Below are 21,146 nucleotides of genomic sequence, written 5' to 3' on the forward strand. Positions count from 1 at the left end.
GTGTAGAGTGTACACTGTACAGTAGAGTCGTGTAGAGTGTACACTGTACAGTAGAGTTGTGTAGAGTGTACACTGTACAGTAGAGTTGTGTAGAGTGTACACTGTACAGTAGAGTTGTGTAGAGTGTACACTGTACAGTAGAGTCTTGTAGAGTGTACACTGTATAGTAGAGTTGTGTAGAGTGTACACTGTACAGTAGAGTCGTGTAGAGCGTACACTGTACAGTAATGAGTTTGTCATAAAAAAAGCCTGAGAAAAGCACATAAGAAGTTTTGTTGAAAATTCGTTAACTTTTATAACTTTACCTTCAATAACAGTTATTTCTAATGATAATGATCAAAAAAATTTTTTTAACTATGAATAAAATGTCTGAGATTTGTCTTTTATTTTTGTCACTGTTTTAGTGACAAAAAGTAAAAACTTTTCAATATTTTTGTTTTGATTTTTCCCCTCAACTCAACCAAAATCTTTTCTTCAATTTCTTTTCTTCAAAGATTTTCTTCATCCTTTATTCATAGATTCTTGGAATGCATTTTCTTCAAATAAATTATTTAGATTTGGCGAATTTCTAAATATTTCTAAAATGCCGCAATTTGTGAATACTCTAAACAATTTCATTTTAATTCTTGTAGGAATGATTACAATGACAATATCGGTTAGGCTTGTTGGTAAATTATATATGTATGTATATTTACATATACATATTGCTTTTAGTGTTTTTAATCCAATAAAAGTTAAACCAATTTTCTATTTTTCTGGGTCTTACTCTCTTATAAGACAGAAGCCCTGCAAAGCTATAGTTTTTGCCTCAAACTCAAATTTTTGAGTAATTATATCTTTAAAAATTGATATTTCAATATTTCAGTATTCATATATCAAACTTTAAGTATTTGATCCATAACAGAATTCATGGTTTGAACTATCTGTGGTCTATGGCATTGGGTTTGCAAACATACAGAGATTGAAAATCAGAGTTTGTGACAAATTATTGAAGAAGATCAGCGATATTTTATAGTTTTAATGTTTGAAATATGCTAAGAAGAAATGCTGAGAAGTTAACAGTATGCAATATATAGGGTTATAATTAAAAGTCAAAAAAATTTCTTGGTGATAGTGTCAAAAATGAGAGTGCTAAGACAAAAAAACTACGCCCCCCCCCCCTCCTCCTCCTGTTTAGGTTCAAGTAGTTTATAAAATAAATAATTAAAGTATACTTTCGGTATAATTAATTTCTTTTTTGTGAAACTTTGTAAATTATTGGAAATCATTAAGTAAACAGTGTTTAAGCCATAATTCGTGTCACTAACTCAAATAAAACAAATTAATTAAACATAAAAGAAAAAAATAATTTTTTCAAGTTTATGCGCTTTCAAAACCGTCAAAAATTAAAAACGACCTAACGATACGACGAACTAAAACACGACTTAATTATTTTCTATTTAAAAAAACGATATTTTTTAAAAACTATCGTTTTTAAAAACGACCGTATCGTTTTTCGTTTTTTTCTCTATCGTCTTTGAAAGGAAAAGATCGTTTAAAAAAAAGGCGAAAACTGCAATCCTTGTTCCGCACAATGTCTTTATAATCGCTGTTTTTCATGTGCATTGAACTATTTAAAATATTAACAAGAGTACAACAATCGTCTTCCTATTCCACAGATGTATGGGTCTCACAGTATAACCATTTTTATGATATACTGTTTGATCATTATTGAATTGGAAACCAAAAGAAGATTTTTAAATTGTACTTTAGTTTCATTGTATATAGTGTTATAGATTGTAGATATGTTATATAAGGCAATCATTATTCTCCAAATGTACGTATATATGCAGAACTTCGTCAGGTTTTGCCTTCAATATCGTTGAAGTTAAAATAATCCCGAAGTTTTTGGAAAATGATAATTAATAAGTGAGCTGAGCTATATTAAAAAGATTTTCCAAAAAAATGCTTAGTCGTTTTAAAAAATTCAAAAATTCGTTAAAAACTTGTTGAAGGAAATCATCCTTTTCGGATAAACGAAGAATAAATAACTGTAATGTAATGTTTAAAATTTTGCCGGTCATCTACAAAGATCACCGTTACGACCATTTTTGAAATGTCGATGTAAAGTGGCAGGCGACTAAATCAAAATAATAAAAACGACTTTTTTATTTAAGTTCTGATTGTTAACAAGCATTTTTCGAATTACAAGTTACAAGTAATCGCCTACCACTTCTCCTCGCTGAGCAGCTTTATGATCCTCCCTTCGCTGATCATCTTGATGATCCTCTTTTTGCTGAACAGCTTGTTGATCCTCAATAATAAGAGAAAGAAAGATTTATGTCGGAGAAAAGGTTTTCAACTTTTAATAGTGCAAGGGGTGAACAATATTAAAATCAAATATTGAATTTCTTTCTAAAGTTCATTCTTGTCGGATTTGAGTGTTTTTTTTTGTTCGTGTTTTTTTAAGTGAAAACTATAATTTAAAAGTGTTTTGTTGGGAATAGACTCATGAAAACTAGTGTTGTCATAAACATTTTTACTTTACCAGCTTAAACAAGTGTAAAAATGATAAAGTTTAACACTATAACCAAATACCGCAATGTATAACCAACCTAAGTGAAATATATGACTTAATACAACAATTTTATATACTTTAAAGCAACCTGTGTTTCTGAATCCTTTTCATTTTTCTCTTCTGTTTCTTACTTAAATATCTTCAAAATTAAGAATTTATGTTTTTTCAACTAATTTGTGTTAAACTATAGTGAGTTCTATGTTTTTTCCTAAATATCGGAATAGTTAAGCTTAACAATAACCAAATACCGCGCTTTACTCTATTACCGTTTTAGAATTTTACTAATTTAATTGAAATTCTTGAATAATTCCAAAGTTATTCTTTTTATCTTTTAAACATTTTTTATCCATCCAATTATCCAGGATGATATTATTTAAAATTTAAATTTCATGAGAAATAATTCAATTAAAAAAAGTTAAAGGTTTGTAGGATTTTTTTCTCATTAGTAATTTCAATTTTTAAATTGTCTGAGTCCCTTTAACTTGTGTCTAGACAAGGACGCCTCGGGTTTCTTGATGAAAAATAAATATTTTTAATATTTCAATGGTCCTTTCTTTTTTCTTCAAGTAAATTAACAGCTCACGTGATTTGAAATGATTCAAATATTAGAGTGGCATGTACAATTCAAAACGGTATCTTATAATTATTGTTGCTTAATAGCAAAGACGGTAGAATAGTAAAAGATAGGGCATTAGGAATTAATCCGAATAGTGTGTACGCTCTGTAAACTTTTATATGTGATCATTGGCTGCAGTATTGGTTTTGAATTCAAACAATCAACATTAAAACTCTAGTTATCAAATAAAGTAATCCTTGTAATTTGCTAAAAATGGTTGAAAAATAACGACACGGTTATAAACTTCTAAATTTGTTTTAATCAGTTATAGGATTGGATGCTCTCCTGTTAAAATAAAGCTAAAATTGTGATTTTCTGAAATACCACATATTTTGAAACAAAATTTGTTAGTATGTCATTAAGTATAGTTTTGTTATAGTCTAAAGCAGAATTTTAGTCCAGTAACGTGAGCAAAGCCCTAGCCAAATTTTTAAACCAATTACATCGCAGTCTGTTTTAAGATAAAGTTTATCTAAAAAGATAATAAAGTTATGCATATCTAACGGCAAATTATGAAAAAAAACCGCAAGTTTTTGGTGATGGAAAAGCTTAACAAGTCCTAAAATCTTTTTAAATTACAAAAGAACGATATTCTTTGGCTTCTTATTGAACCCAATTGAGGCGACTGGTTTTGCGTATAAATCCCAATGCCTACTCTTTATATTACAAAGCTCTTTGCTTAATAGAGGTTTTCGTTGTATACCGATGATAATTAATTGTACTCTTTAAATTCCTTTTATTCTATTATATTCTTTTTTCTTCTCTTTGCGTCTATCTCTATTCTAATTTCTCACTCAAATTTTTTTTATCTCGTTTACGTTCTATTCTTAAAGATAAAGTTATCATCTTAAAAAATAAATAAATGTGAAGAAGGAAACACTCAAATGAAATGTATTCTTTTATTATGAAATAGTTTACCTCAATGGGAAAGAGAGAATAAATACAGAAATATTTACTAAGAACATTTTAGAATATTTCTTACATTGTTATGAATGAATAATATATTTTACTGCTGTCATAGGTTGGAATAAAACAGTTGGATATTGGTTAAATCTATTAAACGAAGAGTACAGCAAGTGAGTTGACCGAATGAGAAAATGCCGCAATAAATTAGTAGTTTGCGAACTCGTGGTCAGGATGGGGGCTTCGCCTCTTCTCGTTTGCAGTGTACTCAAGGTGACGTCGGACCTAGAATAATTTTTAAACAATTCAATATCTGACTTTTACATTTTATAGTATATTTATAAAAAAGTTGTAATCTCTGTACAAAAACACTAACTTCGTGATAACTTTGTCATTCTTAAAAAAAATTTTACATACATGAAAGCACCATTGACCTACATTTAAAAACCTTTTTTCATGATATACATTTTTTTACATTTCAAGATTCGAAATATTTTTTTTAAAATCTAATTTTTTTTCTAAATTCGAATTTTTCATTCAAAATTTGATTTAAAAAAATAACCCCGAAAATTACAAGAAAACTGGTGTCTCTGGAATAAACGCTATGATTATTGTGACCAAAAATATTGAATATTATATTAATTGTTAACCTCCAGACAAACAGGTACCATTGTTGGCTAAAAGGTATCTAAATCCAAAACCGATTTTTTATTTTTGTCAAAATTGATGAACACTCCCTTTAATTTTACCTTGGTGTGCTCTACAGGGCCAATGCAGACATCAGAAGCAGTGAAGTAGGTACAGAACTAGAAATAAAGACGACATTTATGAAAATTTGAGGCAAAGACGACGTTAAAAAGTGTTTCCAAAACAAAACAATTTAGCACAGTAGCCTGATCAGTAACGTTGAAGACATCGTCGTTTTCAGGATATGACAAATTTTTAGTTTTGAAAGTTTTATCCGTTATTTCTGTATAAAGATATTAAATAGTTTAAATGATCACTGAAGCCTATACTGTAGTATATACATTACTCCTACAATGTTTTAATTGTAATAATCAATAATCCTTAATATATGTTTTAATCAATCACAAGAATGAAAATCTGTTTTCCGCCATATTTTTAACCTTCTTGGGCTGCATCTTCTGTCGTCTTTGTAGTCTGCAGCAGAGTCCAAGATGGATGTTGCAATCATCAGACTCGCGGCATTCATCACCTCATTATTATTATATTAATATAGACATGTTGACAGTTCCTTTATTAAAAACTATGCAGTGAGAATCAGAAAACAGTGGAATTCTCATCCTCTTCTTTTTCTTTCAAGTATTAAATGACGCTGTGGATTTTTATATCTTGCAAACATGGATTGCAAATACAAAAATCCTTGATGAAAGGAACTCAGTTTTTGCCAAAAATGATTTAATCCTTTTTAACCTGATGGTGTAAACCTTTGATATTTCAAACTTATTACATTTGAACAAATTCGAACTTAATCAAAGGTCTTCGAGATATATGGCAAGGGTGTATGGATTAAAAAAAGTTTGTGGCAAAACCTAATTTCCTTTGTTTAATGAAAAGAAAAGCAAAGATGACATTCATGCAATAGTTTTCTGGTTCTTACAGTAAGACAAAGTTTAAAAAGAGTTCAGAGGCCGAACCTTTTGTATTGTTAATAACTATAGAAAACCATGTTGGTTGGATAAAAATTGTCTTGCGAAATAAAACCTTTTTTCCTAATTATTATCAAAGGTTTGTTTTATATTGCATTGAGAAGGTAAAGCTATGTTAGCCTAGTTAATTGTGATTATAACACTGATAATCGTGAAATATTATACTCTAGAGGCCAATTTGTCATAGATTGAATAAATGGAGGTGACAGGGGGAAGGGGTAGAGGGTTTTAGTAAAGTGGAGGAAAGGTTTAATAGAGGGGGGAGGGTTTAATATAATGGAGGTGACAGGGGAAGGGGTAGAGGGTTTTAGTATAGAGGAGGGAAGGTTTAATAGAGGGGGTAGGGTTTAATGTAATGGAGGTGGCAGGGGGAAGGGGGAAGGGGTAGAGGGTTTTAGTATAGAAGAGGGAAGGAGTAATAGAGGGGGAAGGGTTTAATATAATGGAGGTGACAGGGGAAGGGGTACAGGGTTTTTGTATAGAGGAGGGAAGGAGTAATACAGGGGGAAGGGTTTAATATAATGGAGGTGATAGGGGAAGGGGTACAGGGTTTTAGTAAAGAGGAGGGAAGGTTTAATGGGGGGGGGGAGGGTTTAATATAAAGGAGGTGACAAGGGTAGGACTGAATAGAATTGTTTTTAATCTTTGTGAAGAAACAATCTCAAGAACTGACGAGGGTCAACCGAGACTGAAATATATTTTCAATAAATGTGGAACGAACATCTACTTTTTTACTCTACAGAGGTTTGGTCCATCGCTATCACCGAATTTAAATAGAATGGAAGGGTAAAAGGGAAAGGGGAGGGGAGAAATGTGGGCTTTAATGCTTAAAACAGGACGGAGAAGGGAGACAGGAGACAGGACAGGACGGAGAAGGGAGAAGAGAAGTATATTATAATTTGTCTTCAGGTGCATTCTAAAATACTTATATTGCATCATAATCAAAACGGGGTTTCTCTCTATTTATATTTTAATTTGTTAAATTGTTTGGCTGTACATTTCACCTCGTACATCTGACAGATCATGGCTCGTTTGATTGGGTGGATCTTCAAAAAACTGTCAACAAGACTAAATGATCTACTACTGTTAGTAGCGTATATAAGGGGGGAATTTTAAAAATTAAAAAAGTAGGTTTTAAATTTAAGCTCGGTTATTGGATGAGAAACACTTGTTCCAAAGGCAGTCTCTTTGCATGTATGAAAATATTTTTTCCAGTAAGGCTCTTCAGGAGAAAATATGAACTATAAATGGCATGGAAGTTTTAGATGTAGAACCTATCATGAAAGCATTTTTACCAACTCCTCCTTCATGTCCTTAATCTTCTTTATGATAAATATTCTTCAAAACAATGCAATAAAGGTGGCGGATTATCGCGGATTTTTCACATCGGTGGATTTGCTATTTCATCAGCTCTTTAAATAGTCTCAATTTATAATGGTGGTAAAGGAAGCTTTTTATTTGATAGAGTTTGGTAATCCCAGAAATAATTGGGAAATTGAATTGAAACCCAGCTAAAACCCATAATTTGATATACATCATGATTGGGTTCTACATGGTCTGGGGGGTGCATGGGGGTAAAAAAATTTCTAGGGGGAGGAGAAAAAAAAGTCCTTATTTACGGCCCTGTCTGCTGTGTTAGTCCTTTTAAATCTATAGCAGTTTTCGATTTAGCAAACTGTCCTTGGCCGATAACACAACCCATCTCTAAAAGTTGTACGATCCTACCCGGTACAACATGTACTGTACATGCATTCAGTATGGACTATCCAGTGTAAAGTTGATCCAACACGTGTTACGCAACAAATGTAGCCTGCAGGATCACAGTGTTAACAAGAATAGAATAAATGCTAATGGTGTACATAAATGGAATAGATTATAGGTTCAAGAGGATTTAGTAGAATTAATGAATCAGATTATGGAAGGAAAGATGCAGGCTAATATGGAAAGTTGTATCAGTTTTTTACTCTGGGTCGCAACGCCTAGGCCGTTGATTTTACCTGATTCATCTTAACCTTTTTTAGCTCTAGACTTGGAAATTTAAAAACTTTAGCACACTTTTTTAAAAATTATGTACACGTACATGCAATGTTCATGTACATATGTAAACTATTCTTCTCTTTTTCCTCAGAAACATGTTTTATGTTTATTTCTCTAATTGTTGGTTTATTTACTTTCTTTAATATTCGGATATTTGGCTGAAGGGAATAGGGAACTCATGCAGGGTTTACATTACATATTTACAATTATATATCTACTTTTTTCAGTGATTTTTTTAATGTTCCAAAATATTACATTTTAATTTTACTATGCATAAAATCAAAAGCAAACAAAAATTTTGAAAATTTTGTCCAAAACATCGATAATTACGAGGTTTTTTTAGTTTTACTCACCATGTTTATGATAATACTAAATGAAAATAATTAGGAGGGGTAGACACTTTTTATCTTGATTCTTGGGTTTCTATTTCCTCAAAGTAAAGTTGTCCACAGGATTCATGAAGTAAAATTTTTGCCCCCTTTCAAGTTTTCTATGTGATTCTATAACCAACAGTTGGACCATATCTTTTTAGTTCTGTAAAAATCAAATGAAAGCATTAAAATAAAACATAAAAGATAGGATCAGAATTGTTTATTTCAGGAATCATATTAAATCATTTCCTAATAATAATAAAAATAATAATAACAATAATGATAATAATAATAATAATAATATTTTTGATAATAATAATAATAATAATAATTAAGAACTACTCACCGAAGCGTCCTACCCCTGGGACTATTTCCTGGCACTGCATGCCCTCCTGCGTGTCCTGACAAACATATCCGGTCTCACAGTCACTGTTCCTCATACACTTCTCACCTTCCTTCCGGCCGTACAGGGGCATGCAGGTCCCAACAGCTAAATTAATTTAATTAGTATTTAACTAAATTATAGATATATCTATGTGTTCGACAAATAAATCATAATAATAATAAAATCAAAATCTCAAATATTCTCTTATCCCTATTTCTGAACAAACTGCTGGTGTAAACCATGTACATGTAAACCTTTAATATTTCAAACATACCTTTTTTGATCCGACAAAATTCTTAGTTTAAAATATCTAAGGTTGACATTTGGTTGCAAAGATAAAGGGGTTAGAAAATCAAAGATTTAAGACTAGATTTCTATAGTTTTTTAAATTTTTAAATTTTTGAAACTGTAGAGCCAAGAAAGAAAGAAAAGATTTAAATTCAATGTGTCGTCAAATTTTATTATTTGAATTTTTGAACAATCTTGTATCAAAGCCTTAAAAAATTGTTATTGTCAATAATATAGAAAATATAGATGTTGAGCATACAAGAGAATCAAGCCTTAGTTACATTTGCCAATATTCTTTTGCCATAATTACACAAGCTATAAATACTTTTGCCATAAGTAACACTTGCCATAATTGCTTTTGCCATAATTTTATTATTTTTACAAGAAAAATAATTCTGTAGATTTTTTTTGAAAGTGTGCCAAATTTCCTTTTGAAACCAAGTTTAGTTTTCTCCCCAGTTAAAAGCAGAAAGTTAGGCTCCGTATTTTCTGAATGGAGAACCCTTTGCATTGGTCACCTTCAAGTCCACAAGCAAGGGTAAAGTAATGGTTTGGTACAACTATAACTACACGTGCGCGTAGCTAATGCTTAGTCTATAAATGTGAAATATTGGAAATGTTCGGTTTAATTGTTAATTGTAGTTGTTTATTAAAAATACATATATGTTTGGTAATTGTAACTACTATTTATTGTAATTATAGAAAGTGTAACCATTATGGCAAGTGTAAATAATGGCAAATGTAATTTATGGCAAGTGTAACTTATGGCAAACGTATTATGGCAATTGTAATTATGACAAATGTATTTATGGCAAAAGTATTATGGCAAATGTAACTGAACCATGGATTTTTCGACAGTACAATATTTAATTAAGGAAGTTTAAGGTTTGAAAAGATTTGGAGAACTTTGTTTTTCTTCCTTCTTTACAAAGCTGTATGTCGACTGAAAACATCATTACCAAGTCATGAAAACAACTTTACTCCGTCAAAACATCTTATTTCAAAACATCTTGAAACTTTGATGCCACCGTGTTGGAAACGTTGATTAATTGAGTAAATAAACTGTCTTTCAAGTGATCCTCCATTTATAAAGGTTCATTTCCAATGTACAACGGTACCATGAAAAACTTTGTCTGATCAAGAATGAATAAGATATCCATGTTTTCTCTGTGAAATCGATCATTTTGTTGCGTATTTTTGCTAACAAATTTAATTTTGGATTTGTGCATTTTTAAAGAGTACCGTTGTAAATCGGACATGGCCCTCTTTAAAATTAAGATCTTATTAAAATACAAGGACAGTCCCTTTAAGTTCTACCTTGCAGATCAATGTCGATGCAAACACTTCCGTCACAACAGTTTTCGTTGCTAGTACACTTCTTCTCATAACAGGGATCAGATTCGGCTGTCTTCACCTGGAAAAATAATCTTTTCTTAAACATAAAACCAAGATCCTTGTTTGAGTAGAAATAAACATTTCCGTTTCCTATTTATCCCTGACTTCATAATTCATCTCTCATTGGATGATGAGATGGATTGATATATAGTTGTTACCGCCGTTGCTATTTTTAATGGTTCTGAATCATCACAAAGCATGAGACTGAACTCTGTTTGGATCAGACGCTACCGGAAAAGAGGAAACAAGGGAGACATTAAGTACAGTGATGCAATCTTAAGAAATGTCTCCTTGACCCCCCGTCCTCATTTAAAAAATCAGCTATCTCTGTGACAAAAGACCACTGCTATAGTCCTATACCAGGAAACATGAAACGTGGCAAATGATTTTGTTGTTTGTGCCCTGTACAGTGTACAATGTACATTTTCAAAAATATAATAAATTCCTAATTTAACGACAGAGAAACGACGTTTAATTTTTCGTTTATTTTGGTCTGCAATTTTTAATAAGTGAAAAAAGTTATGGAGTTTTGTTCTCCGTTAATAAAAAAGTAGACAGGCTTTTTTTTGGGAACTTTGCTGGACTAGGAGTATTAGGCCCCTCCCCTCTCATCAGGTTTTGATATTGAGCTGTGTTAAAGAAAAAATATAATATTTTTTCCTTTACTCTTTATTTTTCTTCTTCTGACGTATATACTCCTCTAACACTCCAAAGTTTTGCAAAAATGGAAATTTTCTCTTCTATTTTGTTATCCTCCAATTAGAGTTGAGAACCAGAGAGTGTATAACTAATGAGGTTTTACAGGGATCCAAACACACTTTCCTATTTTCCTAATCATGTTTCATTTTTCACTTAGTTTAGGAATAACAAGCTCTTGGAAGAAAGATGAATGCATTATTACGTTATTACAAGTGATTCTGTAAGAGAGCGTTCTCGAAAAATTGAAAGGGTGGGGGGCTAGGAAGGGTAAAAAATAATATATGATTTATTTGTTAATATTTTTATCTTTTACTTTTGGTATAAAAGGTGCTTGAAAAGATTCATAATTTATATGTACATTTATTATTCAATTAAAACTAGTTTTTTAGTTCAAAATTTAAACATTTCTGACAGAATAGCAAATGATTTACTCTACGAACCTTGGATTTGTGAATAGTGGCTTAAAATATAAATAAAAATTGAACTTATTTTTCCCAAGGGATAAATATTTTCTTGAAAAAATTTTCTCCCTCTCTCTTCAAAAGTCTAATTCAAAATAAATGATATTCAGGGAAAAGGAAAAAATTACTGGGTAAAAAGCAAAGAGGAAGAATCTCTGCAGATGAATAGAAAACAATTATTTTTCCTCCAAAACTCAAAAATAATTTCCCCAAATAATATGTGTGGTATTGGGATGGTAGAGGTGGGATGGTAGATGGTAAACTTGTCTTCCACTGAACTGACCTCGTTAGCGACAAGATCCTCCAGCTTCCTGGCCAACATCCTCGGCTCCTAGAACATTATCATCATCATCATCATCATCATCATCATCATCACCAGTTTTATTCAATATTTTGTTTTTATAAGGGTATGTTTAATTTTTACTATTAAAACACACAACTTTAAAATACAAAAAAAGTAAGATGTTTTTTGCGGACTTTTGTATGTTTAAAACGACCCAAAAAACTTTGTAATTTTCACAATCACTAACTGCTTAAAAGATGATTTTTTACTAAATTTCAAAATAATTTTACTTTGTGTATACAGCTATTGTAAAAAAACTTTATTCCAAATTTTCTTTTCTATTTTCTATATTACTCTTTTTATATTAGATATTGTATAGACTAACCTAATAAAAAGTGTACAACCTAAATCTCTCAGGACCTCTTTACTTATATGGGTAGCTAAGCTTATATTGACATACCATTAGAGAAAGAATTTAGACAATGTATAATATGTTGAATAAATATCTCGAGCAAATACTCAATAATACTATTTATGCTTTTCTACCCTTTCTTTTCAGGGTTAAATATATACTCAGGGCAACCAACTTTAAAAAAAAGAATATTTTTTAAATTATTGGCAATCAAAGCTGAAAAAATAAATTTTCATTTAATTTTTCGGTTCAATTGCAATCTATAAACAAAGAAATTTGCCTCAAACTCCAATTTTTTAATACATAAATCTTTCTAACCTTATGGTGTAAACCTTTGATATTTCAAACTTAAACATTTGATCTTTTGATCTAACAGAATTCATAGTTTGAAATATCTAAAGTCTACAACCTTTAGTTTCAAAGGTTTTAGAAAATAAGAGTTTGTGAGAAAGACTCCATTCCTTTATATCTAGGTAATTTACTGTGTCAAATCTTGATGATATAAATCATGACATTTTGCATATTTACAAAAGCACAATGTCTAATGTCTAATGTCTAATGTCCATTATTGATATAAAATCAATTTGCCGAGACATGACATATTTTATATTTGTAAAATTACAAAATACCATTTACTCTTTTTTATTTTAAATATTAAAACTGAATACAAATATATGTAGAACTTGATACCCGGTATATTTGTTTCGAAAAATACTTAAAATAATTTGATATATGTAATCCAATATATCCATAACTACTAGTAAGTACTCTCAGAGTATCTTCAATATCTAAATCTTTACTCCAATATGGTTTCTGTTGAATTTGATTTTAAAAATTAATATCCTAAACGTGGGGGTATTTTAAAAATTAATGTCCTAAACGTGGGGGTATTTTAAAAATTAATGTCCTAAACGTACAATTTTCTCCTTGTAGACGCAACAGATAGAAGTTAATGTATAATAAACTAGAATAAAATAAATCCATTAAAAAGTTAGCTTTTATTCTCCCCAAATATCAAATATTGTAAATAATGCATTATAGAAAGTTAAAAGTTGAACTTATACCATTAAAAGTTAAAACTGAATTATACTTTGCTATTCGTGGTTAACAGCTTGCAACAAAAAAGTTTGCATCATTTAGAGTTTTGCAAAACCATCTTTCAGGATTTTTCTGTTTTGAATCCTCAAAATACAAGAAATCGTCCATGGCTTGGAATTCTATGGAAATTTCTCTTTAACTGGTTGAATCTCAAGTATGGAAATGTCAATTTGTAAAATTTGTAATTTAGTTTAACATTTTAGGAATTAATGCATCGGAACTTAAATATTTTACAAAGGGGAATACTTGCTTTCTTTTTATCTTATAATCTATTTGCAAAATTGGTTATGGCCTATTGCCAAACGACTAAGGCTAAAAGACAAGCTCAAGAAAAACAAACTATTGACAGACAAACTCTTGACAGACAAACTCCTCACAAACAAACTCCAGACAGACAAACCCCTGACAGACAAACTTCTAACAGACAAACTCCTTACAGACAAACTCCTGACAGACAAACTCCTGACAGACAAACTCCTGACATACAAACTCCTGACAGACAAACTCCTGACAGACAATCTCCTGACAGACAAACTTCTGACAGACAAACTACTGACAAACAAATTCATGAAAGAAAAACTTCTGAAAGACAAACTCCTGACGGACAAACTTCTGACAGACAAACTCCTGACAGACAAACTCCTGACAGACAAACTCCTGACAGACAAACTCCTGACAGACAAACCCCTGACAAACAAACTCCTGACTGACAAACTCCTGACAGAAAAACTCCTGACAGAAAAACTCCTGACAGACAAACTCCTGACAGACAAACTCCTGACAGACAAACTCCTGACAGACAATCTCCTGACAGAAAAATTCATGGAAGAAAACCTTCTGAAAGACAAACTCCTCAAGTTCCATCTAATACAATGTAAACTGTGCGTGCAGTTCAAACACAAAAGTTCCATTATTGCCCTAAATATTATTATATTATTGCCCTAAATATTATTATACTATTGCCCTAAATATTATTATATTATTGCCCTAAATATTATTATATTGTTGCCCTAAATATTATTATATTATTGCCCTAAATATTATTATATTACTGCCCTAAATATTATTATATTATTGCCCTAAATATTATTATATTATTGCCCTAAATATTATTATATTATTGCCCTAAATATTATTATATTACTGCCCTAAATATTATTATATTATTGCCCTAAATATTATTATATTATTGCCCTAAATATTATTATATTATTGCCCTAAATATTATTATATGCCCTAAATATTATTATATTATTGCCCTAAATATTATTATATTATTGCCCTAAATATGTCAAATAAATGAATAATTTCTCATCAACTTTCAGCAATACCATAAAAAACTGGTGGGCCAGCTAATGTTGAAAATTTTGAATAAAAAGAGAAAAAAAGAAATATTAGAATAAAATGAAAAAGGACCAGGGCTTGAAGGGGGGGGTTGTGACATCACACCAAAGTTTTTGTGACGTCAGCCTGGCCTGAAAGTGTTGCCTGAGGGAACCTATTTTATCAATTTGAAATATTATTCTTGGCCTGGAATTCAGTCCGAGAATATACTACAGTAATTACTTTTATTACACTTCAAGCCATTACGGGGTAATTTTCTTTAGAAAAGCATGAAAGTTGTTTAATTAAGGAAGTGTGTCCCATTGAGTATGGGGTTAGCGTAAAGAATGGTTTTTCCTCCAAAGGAATCAAGTTTTTGTATCAGACTAAAACTGTCCAACCCCTACGTCTTTGCAACCTGATGGTTTAAACATCAGATATTTCAAAATTAGATTATTCGATCAGACAAATTCAAAGTCTGAAATATCTAATGTATTATAAATCACTGTGCTGTAAAGAAAGAAATAGGGATTAGAAAATCAGATTTTGTGACGAAGACTCCTTTTTTTAATTACAAAACAAAATAAAAGGGAAACCGTGGATGGCCTACAAGGCTACACATTTGCCTTAAAAAACGCATGAAAATATATTTTCTTTTTATTCTTTTTAAATATTGCAAAACTAACAGATGAATTTAGATCATAAAATGAAAAAAATCATTTTGCTAAACGGGACGCACTTCATAAAAATGGTCCCATGCTTTAGGGTCATAAAATTAAAATTTGTGTGTGCCTTAAAGGGAGTGTTCGCGAAAAATGAAGGGGGGTATAGGTTTAATGCGATAAAAATTCGTATATACTTAATTTTTCATAATATTTTGAGTTTTTTTTAAAAATAATTTTTGCTGGCGCTGGATTTTCGAACATTCCTGGAAAATATGAAACTGAAAAATCCTCTTAACAGGAATAAATGTTTTAAGATCATGAAAATACAAGATATTATGAAATATCAACTATTTACGAATGCGTCGAAAAATAATCGATGACTATTGTCTGTAATATCTGAATGATTTGTTTGGAATTAATTGATTTATTTACGATCCGAGTTGAATGTTGCATCTTTCTGAATTTGTATGGACACTACGTTCTTCGGTTTTAGTTGTTTTTAACAATTTTCTCCTTGTAGACGCAACAGATAGAAGTAATATTAGTAGCAATTAAAAGCGCTTTTTTATTGCATTAAGCCTATACCCCTTTCATTTTTCACGAACACTCCCTTTAAATCAGTGTTTGTTTAGTTTAAAACGGTAAACCAATGAATTTAATTAAATCAGTAAAGGGACTGTCCGTGCAAAATGTATCTTAAATATTATTAAAACTCACTTCTAATATAGAAAGATATTTTTTATGTAAGCCCCTGAAAGATACTCACCCCTAAATCATGGGGGGGGGTAGGTGATACGAAAAATGCTGAGTCACTCCTAGTAAACTCCTGTATCTGACTCTGGTTTCACATGCTTTGATTCCAATAAAAAGGAAAAATAATCAAGGTCGATCAAAAACATATTATTGAAAAAGTTTAATAAGTCTACTCACGAAATCCTTAATAATAACTTTTATTGTTACTTTACATGTTATAGTTTATATCCTTAGGCTAAATAGAATTTTAAGAAGTTTGGAATCTCCTTAATAAAAGTAATCCTTTTCCAAGAGCGTACACAGGGGGGAAGTGCCCCCCTCCCCCCTATCCTTTAGAAGAACTCAGAGCTATTACACTTTTATAATCTGATACTAAAGAGTGAAGAGAATGGGTTATGAGGGCTGGGTGCTTTAATCTATTCAAGAGAATGGGATATGAGGACAGGGTGCTTTAATCTATACAAGAGAATGGGATATGAGGACAGGGTGCTTTAATCTATACATGAGAATGGGATATGAGGACAGGGTGCTTTAATCTATACAAGAGAATGGGATATGGGGGCAGGGTGCTTTAATCTATACAAGAGAATGGGATATGGGGGCAGGGTGCTCTAATCTATACAAGAGAATGGGATATGGGGGCAGGGTGCTCTAATCTAAACAAGAGAATGGGATATGAGGACAGGGTGCTTTAATCTATACAAGAGAATGGGATAGGAGGGCAGGGTGCTTTAATCTATACAAGAGAATGGAATATGAGTACAGGGTGCTTTAATCTATACAAGAGAATGCAATATGAAGGCTGGGTGCTTTAATCTATTCAAGAGAATGGGATATGGGGGCAGGGTGCTTTAATCTATACAAGAGAATGGGATATGAGGGCAGGGTGCTTTAATCTATACAAGAGTATGGAATATGAGGACAGGGTGCTTTAATCTATACAAGATAATGGGATATGAGGACAGGGTGCTTTAATCTATACAAGAGAATGGAATATGAGGACAGGGTGCTTTAATCTATACAAGAGAATGGAATATGAAGGCAGGCTACTTTAATCTATACAAGAGAATGGGATATGAAGGCAGGGTGCTTTAATCTATACAAGAGAATNACCCTCTGAAACTTTTGACAGGTTTCATGTTAAACTGTAATTATTTCTAACTATTCATAGTGTGGTCAATTTCTAGGTTTTTAATTACGTTTTATTATATATATAAGCAATTGTAACCTGAGTTTGTATAATAAGTTTAATTTTTAATATAACTTTTAGTATGTTCATAAAATTACCTAATATATAAATTCAGGGGTATATTTCTTCCTAACAAAATTTTAGCGTATTTTTGCTGAAATGAGGAAAAGAAATAATTTTTTAGGGAAAATAAATAATTTTTGGGGTTGAAAAGTATCAAAAAAAACAAAAAAAAACTTGCCTTTCGATGTCTCATTTTTCTTTTTTCTCCCCAATTTATTAAAAATCATTCCATTCCCCCCCATGGGGGGGGACTTTCATAAAAATATACACCGATGAGTAATCTCTGTTTGGATGTTTGGATGTCCGATCATAACTCATGAACACCTGGGCCGATTTGCCTCAAATTTTTATAGGAGAAGTCGTGAGAACTATAGGAATGTTCTTAATTGTATAGGGAAAACACCATGCAAAGCTTGGTTTCCAAGCCAGTGAAAAATACTCCACCCATTTCTATTTATTTCACAGTGAAAAAAAAATATATTTTTTTTTTAATTACAAATGTGCAAAGATATTTTGGCTAAACTATTTTCATATTAATCTGAAAGAAATGGCTGGGTTTATTAGAACTAAAACTTTGATCAGATATTAAAAAAAAATTCAAATTTTCTATCAAAAGACATTGATCAAGTTTGAAAGATATGTCAAAGCTAAGTAGAAATAAACGAAGAACTTTTGATGAATTTTTTGAAGAATTATCACATCAAAAATCTATTTTTCAGTGAGAACTTTATTGTGTTTACACATCTTGTCCCAGATATCAATTTAGTGCGCCATCATTGCACAAATAAGTATTTATATTTCTTCTGGAAAATTTAAATCCGATTTTTCTTTTCTATTTCCCTGTGATATAAAGGGGGTAATTTTCTGAACACTTTTAAAATTGGAAAAAAGATTGACTCTCACCGAACCAGGTTTTAGGAAAATAAATTAGTTTGGTCTCAGCTAAAGATTATTCTCTACAGGGTCTCCCACTGAACATGACACTTTGTCACTTTTTGACCATTATGTACCGTCCTATGACCAACAGCGGGAGGTTAAGTATATTAACGTCGTCTCTTGGAACAGCTATGTAAAATACCTAACCGTTTTGTGAGTTTTTGTGAAAAAATTCGCTCATTTTAATCTTAAAATACGATAAAATTGTACTCGACTACGACTACTTTTTGGGGAAATTAAAAATAATACTGAACCATTAGGGTTCCCTTAACTTTCCTGAGCCCGCGATTTAAAAAAAATGGGAAAATACGGACGGGTCAAGCTGCATCTCATTTTCCACAGAGTTGAGTTTTAAAAACCGGTTTAATATTCTATTTGGTGGATTTTCATGGAATTGGGTCTTAAAGTCGGGTTTAAGGAATTACGACTCGAACCGAAGCTTTTAAATCGCGGGCTCTGTAAAGTAGTTGTAAATATCTATTATTCTCAACCAACATACAATCCAATACATGCATTACTAGTTAAAACATAGATCAAAATTGGAAAAAATCCTTTGTTTAAAAACAACTCTTGTATCGTGGTCAACATATTTAATACAAAATCTTTATTGAAATTGAGATTTATAAAGAGATTGAAATACATATGATTACAGCATGATATACATTAAAGAGTATTCAGAATTATTACAATAGATTATCAAGTACATTGTATTATATTATATCAGCAGGGGGGGGGGGGGGNNNNCCCCCCCCGGAAAAAAATGTTATTTACCCACCCTGGAAAAATTCCTATATATCACATCATGGGAAATCAAATAGGAGTTAGTTAATCTGTAAACTAAATAATATATTGATAACTGTTTGATCTCACACTTGAAAACTTTCAATCTATATTTCAATATTACACCACATAAACAAGTTACAAAAACTGGTTTTACATTTCCTACCTCAACCACGTGTTTGCTGTCTGTGTACAGGTTGTAGTAACTTCCGGTCTGCTGCTCAGCTGGGATCAGAGCAGGACTAAACCTAAACAATATGGATTCATTTATATAAATAGATAAGTATAAAAATACTTCAGATAAATAAATAAAGTAATATATAGATAAACAGATGAAGAGATAATAAATAGATTAATAGATAAATAGATAAATAGATAAATAGATAAATAGATAAATAGATAAATAGATAAATAGATAAATAGATAAATAGATAAATAGATGAATAGATGAATAGATAAATAGATAAATATATATACATATACAGTTACATCTACACATTACAATGTTTACTAACAAGGTTGATGATTTCATAACAACCTTAAACGATTGAATAATATATTGAAATGATGTATTTTATGCTTTCGCAAAGAACACAACAAGTTTGAAGATGCAAAAGCCAATAAATAATTTAAAAAAGGTTGCATAAATTTCTCAAATATCGGAAGTCTCATCAAAAAATCCGTCCGTAGTCTGCTAAGTTTCATCTATTGTAGGAACCCTGTATTCTCTGAATCAATTTCAGAATCAAAAAAGAAAAAAATATAAACAATTCATACAGTAGTCTCTGAAGTTTAATCCTTTATGGGTAACCATGTACAATCTGTAATCTATTTGGGATTACAAAAAAAAGAAAATGATTCCTGACAGAAGACTTTCGTTTGATTAGTTGATTAACTTATTTCTTTATTGAGATGAAGCCAGAATATACTCTTTACGCGTCAGCAATCAGAGAGATTGCCAATTAGCATTAATACAGAAAAAATAAGATGAAAGAAGGATCAGTTTTCAGATTGATGATTATACACAACTACAAATTTTAATGAATAATTTTGATTTAACTCAATTCATATTTTAACAATTTTCTGTTGTATGTTTTATAATATTCTTCCATGCCAATTGTAAAGTATAGAAAATAGAAAATTTTCGTAAAAAACTTGACAAAAAAAGTGTTATTTACTGTTGTATGTTTTATAATATTCTTCCATGCCAATTGTAAAGTATAGAAAATAGAAAATTTTCGTAAAAAACTTGACAAAAAAAGTGTTATTTACTGTTGTATGTTTTATAATATTCTTTCATGCCAATTGTAAAGTATAGAAAATAGAAAATTTTTGTAAAAAACTTGACAACAAAAGTGTTATTTAAACAAACATAAAATTTAGCATTTAAGGTTAATCCGTGTTTAAAGAGGCAGTTTTTGAAAACATATAATTTTAACAATTTTGAATTCAATCCTCAAAAAAAAACTATCCTTTTACCATTTTTACAGAATAGACCATATACAATAGTCAATAAACCCCAAATTATTAAATGAGATCAATTTTTCGTAAAACTATATATCTACCTATAAAATCCTATTTTTTCTGTCTTTTTTCTTAACCGTATTTTAGTATAATATCGGTTATCTTTTCTTTAAATAAAATAGATATACATTATTTGTAATAATACTATATTTATATATGTATTATATTTCTGTTTTTAAACTTCACAGTGTATTAAAAAGAATATATATTTTTAACCTGTTAAAGAGGGCTCCCCAGCCTCTAACTGAACCTATTGTAAGAATTACGAATAGAAATTTGCCCATTGTAGCTATTTTCTGTAGCTGAAGTGGATTGTACAACTGCAGTACTGTAAGATGTGTATATGTAACAGGTTCCCTGCCAAGTGAATCTGAAAGGTGCGGAAACCGTTTTTACCATGAGTCATGAGCTCACAGCCTCCATCCCCCTTATTTTGAAGATTCAATTATAAAAAAATTAAACTTATTTCACTTTCGAAATGTAAAAACAACACATTATTTTTAAAAATAGAATTAAAATCTTCAAAAATCCCCCCAAACCAGGAGGATGAGTTAAAACCTCCTTTTCATGAAAGTTCATGAGTTTTGAAATTCAAAATCTAAAGTCTTCTAAAACACACAAGGTTGAAAAAATCCGCGTGGACCTTTTAAACAAGAAAAAATCGCAAAATATTCTTAGCAAATGGCGGAAATAACAATGAATTCTGTGAATTAAATGACAGCAGTGGTTGGTGAAGAA

The 21,146-nt window shown here is 30.8% G+C and overlaps 1 protein-coding gene across 1 annotated transcript; it reads right to left on the reverse strand.

The window, feature by feature from the left end:
• Positions 1 to 4,058: 4,058 nt before the first annotated feature.
• LOC111697196 (ITG-like peptide) lies at positions 4,059 to 20,791 on the reverse strand. The gene is made up of 8 exons (XM_023467103.1): positions 20,625 to 20,791; positions 19,051 to 19,132; positions 11,666 to 11,713; positions 10,145 to 10,241; positions 8,501 to 8,644; positions 5,204 to 5,292; positions 4,826 to 4,882; positions 4,059 to 4,361 (listed from the first exon to the last, which is right to left on the reverse strand). The coding sequence occupies exons 1-8, from the start codon at positions 20,690 to 20,692 to the stop codon at positions 4,284 to 4,286; spliced, it is 663 nt and encodes a 220-aa protein (XP_023322871.1). The 5' UTR covers positions 20,693 to 20,791; the 3' UTR covers positions 4,059 to 4,283.
• Positions 20,792 to 21,146: the final 355 nt, after the last annotated feature.

The sequence above is a fragment of the Eurytemora carolleeae genome, unplaced genomic scaffold (genome assembly GCF_000591075.1).
Source record: "Eurytemora carolleeae unplaced genomic scaffold, Eaff_2.0 scaffold273, whole genome shotgun sequence".
Lineage (NCBI taxonomy): Eukaryota > Metazoa > Arthropoda > Copepoda > Calanoida > Temoridae > Eurytemora > Eurytemora carolleeae.

Coding starts and splice junctions, on each gene's coding strand:
- LOC111697196 (XM_023467103.1), bottom strand. CDS start 20,692: ATGGGCAAATTTCTATTCGTAATTCTTACAATAGGTTCAGTTAGAGGC. Junction 19,133..20,624: donor TGGGGAGCCCTCTTTAACAG/GTTAAAAATATA, acceptor CATATTGTTTAG/GTTTAGTCCTGCTCTGATCC. Junction 5,293..8,500: donor CCCAGGGGTAGGACGCTTCG/GTGAGTAGTTCT, acceptor AATAATAATGAG/GTGATGAATGCCGCGAGTCT.